Below are 11,382 nucleotides of genomic sequence, written 5' to 3' on the forward strand. Positions count from 1 at the left end.
AATCAAAAAAAAAAAAAACCTGACACCACAAAATGCTAGTGAGGATGTGAAGCAATGGGAACTCGCATTCACTGCTGCTGGGAAGGCAAAATGGTAGGGCCACGCTGGAAGATGGTTTGGCAGATCCTTACAGAGTTAAACACAATCTTACCAGACGGTCCAGTAATCACACTCTGAGGTATTTACCCAATTGAGTTGAGAACTTAGGTTCACACAAACATTTGTACGCAAATGCTTACAGCAGCTTTATTCATAATCACCAAACACTGAAGCAACTAAGATATCTTCCAAAAGGTAAATGAATGTACAAACTGTGGTATATCCATACAAGAGAATATTATTCAGTGGCAAAAATCAAGGAGCTCTCAAGCCACAAAAAGATGCAGAGCAACCTTTGTTGAATATTGCTAAGTGAAAGAAGTCAAGCTGAAAAGGCTCCATACTGTATGATTCCACTCCGGTGACATTCTGGAAAAAGGCAAAACTATAAAGACAGTAAAAAGGATCCGTGGTCCCCAGGGGTACAGGGGAGAGGGAGGGAGAAGCAGGTGAAGCACAGGGGACTTTTAGGCTGGTGAAACAATTCAGTACAATATTGTAATGGTAGAGATCTGACATTATTGCACTTGTTAAGACCCACAGAACTCACAGCATGGACAGTGAACCTTGATGTATGCAAATTTAAAAAGATTTATTCATTTATTTATTTTTAGAGACAGAGAGCATGAGCAGGGGGAGGGGCAGAGGGAGAAGGAGAGAATCCTCAAGCAGACTCTGCACTAAGCGTGGGGCGTGATGCAGGGCTTGATCCCGAGACCCTGAGACCACGACCTGCTCCAAAATCAAGAGTCGGTTGCTTAGCCGACTGAGCCACCCAGGTGTCCCAGTATATGCAAATTTTAAATGTCACTTAGGTTGAGAGGTGAAAGGAAAGAGTGGAGACTGTGACAAGAGAACCTAACTGCACTGCAAATGTACAAAACACTTCACTGAAGGGCATGGAACGACAGTCACTTTGGGAGTGAGTCTGTAAGACTAGAGGCAAAAGAGATGGCACACCCCCCCCCCCCACCCACTGTAGTTGCCCATGTTATTTCCACCCCAGCACAGGTGAACAATTCTGATGCCGCTTTGCATGAATACTGAATTAAACAATTAAGCGGGTGGGGGATGGTCGGAGCCACGTTTCTCACTGTGGGACTGGGAGTTCACAGATGAGCAAGGGAGGAGGCGAAAACGGCCCATGTGGGACTGGACTACAGTGGGAGACGTCAGTAAAAACGGGCTCAACTTAATTGTACATCCAGACAGTTACACGTAGGAGTGTTTGCAGATATATGTATATGCAGCTGCCCTCCCCCTTATCTGCGGGGTACACGTTCCAAGACCCCTAGGGGACGCCTGAAACCTATATATACTGTTTTTTCCCCTACACACATACTTATGATGAGGTTTAACGTATAAATGAGGCACAGTGAGAGATTAGCAATACCTAATAAGATAGAGTGATTATAACAATATACTGGAATAAAAGTTATGTGAATGCTGTCTCTCTCCCTCTCTCAAAATACCTTATTGTACGGCACTCATCCTTCTTGTTATGATGATGTGAGGCGGTAAATTGCCCACCTGACGGGATGAAGTGAGCTAGATGACATAAGGCACTGTGACCCAGCACTAGGCTACCATTGACCTTCTGGCGATAAGTCAGAAGGAAGATCATCTGACCACAGGAAACTGAAGGCCCAGAAAACAAAATCAAGAATAAGCTGGGAAGGATGACTGTACATAAGTTAATACACACACACATATTTCTTTTCTCCGGCTGCTAAGTGAGCATAAAAGAAATAACACCCAATGGCAACAAGCATACCTAGTGCCCAGATCTTGGTTTCTAATACCGTTCTCCACGAAAAGTAACCAGGGCTCCTTGGAGAAATGGCTGATTCTAGGCCTGGGGCAGGAAATGTATATACAAGTGGAGCCTGGAGCATCTTGTAGGAACGCAACATAAGAAAGTGCTCAAAAAACCAGGAAACAAACAACACACCAATGAGGATACGTCAAAGGGATATGTACCCTTGATATGATACGGTGAAAAGGTACTTTGCCCCTCCAGTCTCCAAACCCCACAACCCCAGTTTAATCATCAAATTCCAACAGAAGGACATCCCACAAAATACCTGAGCAGTACTCTTCTTAACTGTCAAGGTCACTAGTCAAAGTCTGAGAACAGGCAACAGGAGCCTAAGGAGACATACAACTAAATGTAATGTGCTATGCTCCTTGCGATCCTAGAACAAAAAAGGTAAAAACTAAGGGCATTAAGATCACAGTGATATGATCTTTAAGACACTCTCTTTGTCCTAATAGCCTGATAAATATAGGAAGAGTGATATTACCCTCTGAATTTCAGAACACATATATCCTGGGTTTTAGTAATATGATGATTTGGGAAATTCTAAAGATTTTGTGTGAGATTACTTCTAACCAAGCATTTAGTTCCTCAATTAAGATTAACTGCAGCCCTAAATTGTGCTACTGATTGACCCACACGTTTTCTAAGCACTTACTTTCCATCTTCCAGACACCGCAGATAAAGAGATGAACAAGCGTTAGATCCTGCCTTCAAGCCCTTGAACTTAGGGGAAGACACAGAAGATAAGGGAAAACACACACACACACACACACAACGGCGACACCAGTGTTAAGTGTCACAACGCCATCATTCTTCCCATTGCTCGACTTTAAAAACGGGTTAACAGCCCACTTGTTAGGATTATAGTCTTCATGTGTTTAGAGAAGTGGTGCATAGGAAGTGCTCTATAACAGTAATTTTTTAAACAGAAGTAACCATTTTGGAATTCAGGAAATGATCACCATTGCCTATGGAATAACAACTCCACTGAAGCGAGGAAATAAACTGAATTCTCACCATCCTCAATCCTCATCACTCACCATTTCCACATCCTGCTGATTTATACATCCTTCTGCGTATGACTGATTTATACATTCTTCTGCATTTGACTGATTTATACATTCTTCTGTAAACCACTGTCCATGGTTTTGCTTCATATCAAGGAGGATGGATTCCATAGTACACCCAAATTCAACGACATGAGATAACCCACTTTGGTACTTATAAGCGAAGCCAGCAGTATGCATGGCTACCAATGAACCTTTTGCATCAAACACTGGGGAGCCAGAAGCCCCAAAGTAAAAAGAGGTGTCATAGGTAATCACATCAGGATCATGAGCGATGTCCTGGAAGCTTCTTTGAGTGTACATATGGATATATTGCATGTCATCACTGCTACCCTCTCCCTCTCTAGCCTGAGGATGTTCCTGCAATTTCCCGACTCGCTGCTCCAGAGGGATCACAGTGCAAGCATCACTAGACTTTGCCTCTCCATAGGGGTGGCCAATGATATATATCAGCCCACTAAGTGGTGTAGGAGCAATTCTATGATAGAGTCCCAAAGGTACTTGTTGTCCATTTGCCTTCAGTTGCAGAATGGCATAATCGAGAGTTGCATCAGATACCTTAAACCAAGGCTCAACGAAAAAGCAGTTCTCTTCTTTCTCAGGGGGCCCTTCATAAGTAAACGTCACCCTTACGCACTGACCAATTATGTCTGCCCACTTACTTGGATCTATTCCTTTTCCCACAATGTCATTTACTGTGTGCCGACAAGTTAAAATGAACAACCCATTAAAAACAAAGCAGGTGGCAGAACCCCTATTTCCATTGTTGTCCCATGACAAGTACCCAACTGAGTCACTGAGATGAGAAAGAAGTTTGTGCATTTTTACCAGGGTAGAGTTTTTTGTCAGTTTCCCAAACTTTACTTCATGCAATTTAAATAATGAAGCTTTGTTCTTTTTATTTTCCAAATTCTTCCTGAAGTTGTCTCTGATTTTTTCACTTTCTCTCTTCAAACTGGGGTACTGAGCCACAATTTCTTCTCTCAACACACGGGTGTTTCTTTCCTCTGACTCCAAATTCTGAGCAGCTCCCGCTCCAGAGCCCGTGCTTTTCTCAACTTCAACCTCAAAGAGCTCACCTTCCAGGTTGTCAACAGTCTGTGTACTTTCTAGAATGGAGTCCAGATTTTTGATGAGTCTCCAGTCCTCCTTCTCCAGGAAGGAGAGAAACCTTCCGTCCTTGCACACAGCGTCCTTGATGGTTTCTCCTTTGAAAGCGTAGACGCAGAGTTTGCACCCTTCTTTGTGAAGATGCCTGCGCTTAACTATCCTTTTCTTTCCCTTCCCAATTGCATGAATATAAAATTTGACACAGTCAGGGGACACCTTGTCATGCCGGCCAAATACCTGGCTCCCTTCTTTCTGCCTACTTCTACTCTGGGCAAATGTGATTAGCACACGGCAGCTTTCGGGAAAGCAACTGAGGGGCATTCCAAGATTTATGTAGCCTTCAATTCCTTCCGTGCCAAGCACCAGCATTTCTTTGCCCCGCTGAGTTTTTAGTTCCTTCTCGACAGCCTTTAGAGTGTTGAGTGCTGCGTATAAGCTATCCCCTTCACTATGTGTGAGCACGTGCTTCCTCTGGTTCACAGCCAGGGTGATGTTAATTGTCTTGTTTGGGGGCATGGTCTGGTCTTTGGGTCCTTGAGCCTGGGTGTTAGTTATATCTTTTGGACCTTTTTTAGAGCCCATCTTCATTTGAGGAATACTGGAATTATTCTCTTGGTTTTTACTGACCTAAAAATAAATGTTAAATGCTTTAAAACCCTGAATACAACCTTACACAAAGAGGATTCATCAAATAGCAGAAATTCCCCGAAAAATTAAGAGCATTTGATTTCTATGCCGGAATGAGACATTTTTCCCAAGTCACATTCATCATGGCATTGGTGTGGACAGATACAAGTTCATATAGTGGCAAGATCACTTGCTGGTCCATGGAAATAACAAGGCAGGATGGTTGTAAAGATTCAGTGTACCGTCATGGGTAACAATACCTAGCATGATGACTGGCACATTAACAGATTCACTTTTGTTTCCCTTCTTTGTAATCGTGCTAATATTCCGGATTAAAAAAAAAAAAAGGAACGTAAGGTAATATAAGTTTACTCTGGGCACAATATAACAAACTCTCAAAGAGCACCTCTTCAGCCCAGTGTTGTCAGAAACATCCTTGTTGGAACACTGTAATGGATTTCCAACTATTCAGAAGATTCTAGGGCAGATACAGACATTTTCAAATAAGGGAACCAGGCAGCACATGGTTATTAGCTGGCTTTGTCACGAAGTAGGACAAAGAGAAGCATAACTAGGCTTTTCTCAGCTTCCCTAGGTACTTGGATATTCTAGTTACAACCAGATAAAAGAAAACAAATGAAAGCTTTTACGTTGCATCCTCAAATTCTCAAAATTCTCAGCCTTCTTCCTGATAAATGCAAGGAGCATTTCAGACTCAGGAAAGAATGTGAGGGTTTGATATGATAACAGAGCCCCTTTATTAGAAAAAGCCCTGACTTAATGTCAGTAAATATAAGTGCAAGTCTTCCCCTGTCGGAGACAAGTCTGTCTCAAGCAAGAAGTCATTTCTCTCTCTCTCTGCATAAATAAATTGAGGATAATAAAATCCTCCCTCCCTGCCTAATAAGGTTATGATAAGGATGATTATTTTAAAATTTGTTTCATAAACTAGAAAGCATGGCACAAATGTAGGTTATTACTGTGATCAGATTAGCCATATTTGGAATAGTATATATTTTCATGCCATGAAATGGTATTACTTTTTTTATTCCACAGTTGACTGTAATACGTTATGGTAGATTTTTTGTTGTTGTTGTTCAGGAAGTGTTACAATAGCTTTTTACTGAAGGCTGTTTTGATGTGGCCAAGATTTGTATTAAAACTGTATTAAAACTAAAAAGTAGAATAAAATGGATGAGAAAGATTTTAACAACATCCTCAACCTACAAGAAGGTAATTTCTTGGCAGAAAGCACTATGACACCCAGTGTCAAGGAGAGCTGTGTTTCATATTGGCATAGTCCATAAACAGTATTTACAAACATACCTGAGAGAAATAGTGCTCAATTTTCATATTACTCTTCTCATCGAACGCGATCTTCTGTGACCTGCGCTTCTTAGGGCTCATGATGGTTTGAAGATGAAGGGACAGTTAGCTGAAACACTAATTTCAAGAAGGTTTGTTAGAACGGCACTTTCCCATAGCTATGTTAATTGTAGAGGATAACGCTGATGCGACCCCATACCCCACCCTTCCCCTTTGCCTCTAGCATCCCTCTCTTCAGAGATGTTAACTTAGCAAGGAGATAGCTTATCCAACAACTACAATCACTTTGATGATAAAAGCTCCCTTTTATAGAGCACTGCCTGTCAGGTATTACACTGAACACTTTAAATTATCTCCAATTGCCAATTCCCCTAGAAACTATGCAAAGCTGGTATATTTGCTTTTTGCAAACGAAGAAAATATAACTCAGAGAACGTAGGTGACCCTCAAGGCCAGAGCCACGTGGCAGAGATGGAATTCAAATGCAGAAGGGTTTGCAGTATGAGAATTCAAAAGTGTGTTCTAGTTACAGGGATGTTGAAATCTGGCCCCCATTTAAGGTGGGGGTGGCCCAGGGATGGTGTAATTACAGGGGATGGATGGGAAAAGAACCATAAAGACAAAATAATCTTGGAATGAGAGTTTACCTGGGAAGACAGTCAGGAAGTTTAGCTGCTCCTTGTTTTTGTTTGTTTGTTTGAAGGGATAGTTTTCCTTCTATCTTTCCTCGGATGTCTCCCCAGAAGAGAATGAACAATGTAAATAAAACACTGAAATCCTCATTAGCAATAAACAGAACAAAAGCCATGGAGGGCAGCAGTTCTCTGTGTTCAGTATCCCAACATGTACCACGATGCCCGGCATGTGGCGAGCTCTCAATAAAGACACATTTGTGGGGCGTCTGGGTGGCTCAGTCGGTTAAGCGTCTGCCTTCGGCTCAGGTCAGTCATGATCTCAGGGTCCTGGGATCAAGTCCCACATCAGGCTCCCTGCTTAGCAGGGAGTCTGCTTCTCCCTCTCCTGTTCCCCTTGCTTGTGCCCTCTCTCTTTCTCTCTCTGTCAAATAAATAAATAACATCTTAAAAAAAAAAAAGACACATTTGTAAATATCCAGTGAATGAATGGAGTATGCACGTGAGATGCTATGACCTATCCTAAGTGCTTTTTTATAAATTACCTCATTTAATTCTTCCAGCTCTGGGTGACAGGTATTATTAGTTCCATTTTACTAATAAAAAACTTGAGCATCCAGAGAGATTAAACTATTTACTCAAGGTCACAAAGCTCCAGAGAGTATACTTTTGATTATGAACATTTTCAAATAGGAACAACAAAAAAAGAGAATAGGATAATGAATTTCCATATGCTTATCACATAGTTAATGATTGGTTATGTTTTGATAAATTTGCATCATCTTTTTATTTTCCTAGATTATTTTACACTTAGATACATCGTGACATTTTATCCTTAATTGTCTCTTTCCAGCTCTACACATTAAGAACTTTTCTTTCATAATCACAATATTATTTTATTTGGACGAAGAGCCAATTGAGGTGCACAAGTTGTCTTTAATTATTATGTCTCTTTCATTCTAGAAAAGGCCCTGATTTATTAAAGAGAACAGAGAAGTTGTCTGCAGAGCGTTCACCTCCTGGGCTGCTTTATCATGTGGTTAACTTACGCTCTAGCGCATCTGTTTCTTGTCAAGTTCAAGTTCTCTAAAGACTATGACTATTCTCCGAACCACTTCACTATGGAGCAGGAGCAGTGGCTTCATTCTTTACTGGTAATGAGCTACCCAGGAAACTCTAGCATCTCTGAGCCCAACTCTCCTGTTTGTAAGATGAGGCAATGACTCTAAGTGGGGTAAAGAATCTGAAGGTGCTGCATCAAAGTGAGTTTTTGTAAGACCACTTGGGTTCCAATATCAGATGACCTTTTACTGGCTGCCTGACCTTGGGCATGTTAATTAACTGCTGTCTATCTCTTTGTCCACAGCTCTAAGATAGGAGGAGTGGTGGAATCTGATTCCCTTGTGAAGACTGAGAAATAGAATGCGTGAAAAGCCTTTAGAACAGCGCCTGGCACGTAACAGGTTGCACAGTAAATATTGCTACTGTTACTATTACCAAAATCAATGTACTTACCACAGGGATACTTTTTAAACAGCAGAGAACCTGGGGAAACAAAAACAGATACTTATCACTGGGCTGTTTTGGAAGATCCTTGAAGGCAAGAACTTAACTGTCCAACAATTAACAGAATCTGGGGTTTCAGTGTGTCCGTTGATGATGACCCAATCTTAGGGACTGAGAGAGAACCTAGGAGATTTAGGAGTGATTATCACATATGGACCAAAAAAGGAATATGAAGTGGACAGAAGGAAACGTGAATTTTGCACTACACTGGGATGACCTTGAGCATTCACAGTGGAAAGGGGCAAGAGATTAAGAAAACACCCCAACATTCCCCCCCCACACACATCATTTCCAGTATCCAGCGAGAACCATGTAATACCAAATGTGAAGTGTCCTTGGCTAGGTACCCTACTCCAGCCCACTCTTGGAGTTGGAGAAGGCTCTGCTGACCTAAAGGGCTTGCCCTAAGTCCTCCAGTAAGGAGATAAAGATATACAGCCTGTCCTTGGTCCATTTCCTGCCCGCCCACCCAGAGGCTCTCCCTTGGAATTCCCCTCCAACTCATCTCTCTCTTCCCCTCTTCCTCTACCTCCCCAAGCTCTCTCTGCTTCTCCTCCTTCTAGCTCCTCCCCGCCTCTTCCTCTCCCACGCCTCCCCCTCCTCTCTCCCTCGCCTCCCCCTCCTCTCTCCCTCGCCTCCCCCTCCTCTCTCCCTCGCCTCCCCCTCCTCTCTCCCTCGCCTCCCCCTCCTCTCTCCCTCGCCTCCCCCTCCTCTCTGGAGCAAGTGAGCAGAGCTGAGCCAGGCTGTAGGAGAGGGATCGGGTCTCAGCCGACCTAGGCCTCCCGCAAGGCCGCCACCCCGCTCCCCCCAGTACACGACGAGACAAGCAGCCGCCACGGAAATAAAAGCTGGGCCCTCTGGGCCCCGCGGGTGGGCGGCGCTGTCCCGCCCCGGCCAGCAGACCCCAGCCCTCCGCCCCAGCCCCGCACGCTCACGCGCGCTCACTCACCCCTCGCCGGCCGCCGGCACCCGGGGCTTGAATCCGGCGCGCAGCCGAGGCCGGTGCTTATTGGAGGAAGCCAGGCCTCTGAGCCCTCGCCGGAAGCTGGCCTGGGAGGCGCGCCCCTGCTAGCTCGGCGGGCGCGGGGCCGGCGCGGAGCGGGCGGAAGGCGGGACCTGTGGTTCGAGGCGTGCCGCCGGTCGCGATCCGCTGCTCAGCGGGCTGTTGGGTTCCTTCCACTTTCTTATCTAACAGCCCCAGCCTCCAAATCTACCCACCTCTCCCCACCGCCACCTCCGGGTCTTCGCTTCTTTGGACACCTGGGAAGCTGGCCTGGCTGTCGGGGGTCTCCAGAATAAAATAAATAAAATAATAAAATATAAATAAATAAAAATAAAATAAATAAAGACAAATTTAAAATAAATAAATAAATAAAATAATATAAATAAAATAAAATATTAGCGTGTTTGTCTCTGTCCCTCCAGCCCGAAACAAAATCTCCCCAACGTCTTTCGTCCCCACCGCCGGGTTGAGAAACAGACATGGGAGTCTACGCCTCTTCTCTCTTCCCTAGGAACTTTTTCTGCCACACAAGGACAGCCACAACTGACACGGGTAGAGACCAATTGTTGTATTGCTAAGAAGGCGGATTTTCGTCAAATCTAGACCTTTTGAAGTTTTGGTCAGATAATCAAAAGGATTCCTTAAAAGGTTTCTTTTCTCCCAAGGGCAAAATAAACTCAACACTTGGGGGAACGCAACGAAAAGAAGCTGGAGCTGAACCTCATCAGGCAGGATCCACTTTTCCCACCATTGAGTTCAGAGAGCACCGGAGAGAAAGTTCAAGGGACCTCAGAGGTATACAGCAGCAGACACTGACTAGGTATTGTGAGGTCTCCAGGGATGTCAAATGCTGGCTCCCAGAAATCTCAACAGAACCGCCTGTTGAAAGACAAAGCTAAGCCTACTGCTTCTTGAGGTTATGGGGAACAGAACTTTGGTAGTGTCTCAGAAAGGGGAGAGCAAGTTTGGGCTCCTTATTGAGATTTTGAAGTCTGGTTTAAGTCGGGTCTTTAATGTGGGGGATTGATTAGGATAGGGCAAGCATTGGGTGACAGTTTAGGATTGGTGGATGACAGGCAAGGATTTTCAAGAAGGTTTGGGATGGAAACTGTACTTTGATGTTTTCAATTGAAGAGTGCAGGGGTCTTTGAGGAAGTTCCTGGAGTAAACAATAAAGATATTTGCAACTTTCCTGTCCCTGGGCAAAAGTTTCCTGGTATAGTAAATTTATGTTGATGAAAAGAGAAGATAAGTCATATTAATGTATTAATGTAGTTAGCAAGCTATGTGAATGTAGATGGCTTCGGTACTCTTAATGATGAACATGCTTGAGAACATAGTCACCATTTGTCACTTAGAGTATTGAGTATTTTATCTTGGAAAGAAGCTCACTCAGGAAAACACATTTGACATGATTTGTTTGCTATACACAGAATTCAGACACAGAGAGGCTGATCTTCTTAGGAAACATTTTAATAAAGTTAACGGTGGGTCTTCAAAGACACATCAGTTTTTAAAATTAGAACCTGCTCTCCCCTTGGACACTGCAAAAGGGATATACATGCTTTCATTTTACTCTAAGTTTCCAGGGACAGACCTCAGTCCTTTCAGGAAACAACAGTATCCCCGGTGTATGGGGTTTTTCTGCCCCCTCTCCCCAGCCTGAGGTTTTTCTCCTTCGTGACCCTGTCAATAAATTTTCTCTAAACTCTTAAGTCAGCTCCAGAACCAAAGGGGTCACTCACCGAAGAGAAGAGTTCGCCCCGGACCTAGCCTTCACTCGCCTTCACTCGCGACTTTTGGGGGGACGTTTGCCCCCAGCCAGGAATTCCGCCTTCTGGGGAAGCTGTCTGTGCATCTGACCAAAGGACGGAGAGATCCTGAGTCGCTTTGCTCTCATTGGATGGCTGCTCTCTTGAGGAAGCCGATTGGTCGCGCTCTAGCCGCCAAGTACAGCGCGGGAAAGGCTGAGTGTGGACCCTCGCCCTGCAAGGTGCACACAGTCCCAGGCAGGAATCGGGGCTGCGGGAGTCCGCGCACTCTCCCCTCCTAAGCGTTCATAGTCCCGGCGAGCAGGACCTGCCTCACGGTGCTGCTCACTGCCATCACTGCCTGCTTCATCTCTCTCCTTCC

The 11,382-nt window shown here is 44.2% G+C and overlaps 1 protein-coding gene across 2 annotated transcripts; it reads right to left on the reverse strand.

Moving 5' to 3' along the window:
* Positions 1 to 1,077: 1,077 nt before the first annotated feature.
* Positions 1,078 to 11,144, reverse strand: FAM111A (FAM111 trypsin like peptidase A). 2 transcript variants are annotated; one of them, XM_028111419.2, is made up of 6 exons: positions 10,995 to 11,144; positions 9,465 to 9,534; positions 8,196 to 8,225; positions 6,696 to 6,783; positions 6,049 to 6,165; positions 1,078 to 4,722 (listed from the first exon to the last, which is right to left on the reverse strand). In XM_028111419.2, the coding sequence occupies exons 5-6, from the start codon at positions 6,127 to 6,129 to the stop codon at positions 2,941 to 2,943; spliced, it is 1,863 nt and encodes a 620-aa protein (XP_027967220.1). In that variant the 5' UTR covers positions 6,130 to 6,165; positions 6,696 to 6,783; positions 8,196 to 8,225; positions 9,465 to 9,534; positions 10,995 to 11,144; the 3' UTR covers positions 1,078 to 2,940. The 2 variants fall into 2 exon arrangements, with proteins under 2 accessions (XP_027967220.1, XP_027967219.1); XM_028111418.2 differs by having other exon boundaries at positions 9,196 to 9,534.
* Positions 11,145 to 11,382: the final 238 nt, after the last annotated feature.

Source organism: Eumetopias jubatus, unplaced genomic scaffold (assembly GCF_037043125.1).
Source record: "Eumetopias jubatus isolate StellerSeaLion01/CBP00866 unplaced genomic scaffold, mEumJub1_p1.0 scaffold_13, whole genome shotgun sequence".
NCBI classification, from domain to species: domain Eukaryota; kingdom Metazoa; phylum Chordata; class Mammalia; order Carnivora; family Otariidae; genus Eumetopias; species Eumetopias jubatus.

What these genes read in the sequence shown, in the direction of transcription:
- FAM111A (XM_028111419.2), bottom strand. Translation starts at nt 6,129, where the DNA reads ATGAGCCCTAAGAAGCGCAGGTCACAGAAGATCGCGTTCGATGAGAAG. An exon ending in TTGAGCACTATTTCTCTCAG is followed by an intron (nt 4,723 to 6,048) that starts GTATGTTTGTAA and finishes ATTTATTTTTAG; the next exon opens with GTCAGTAAAAACCAAGAGAA.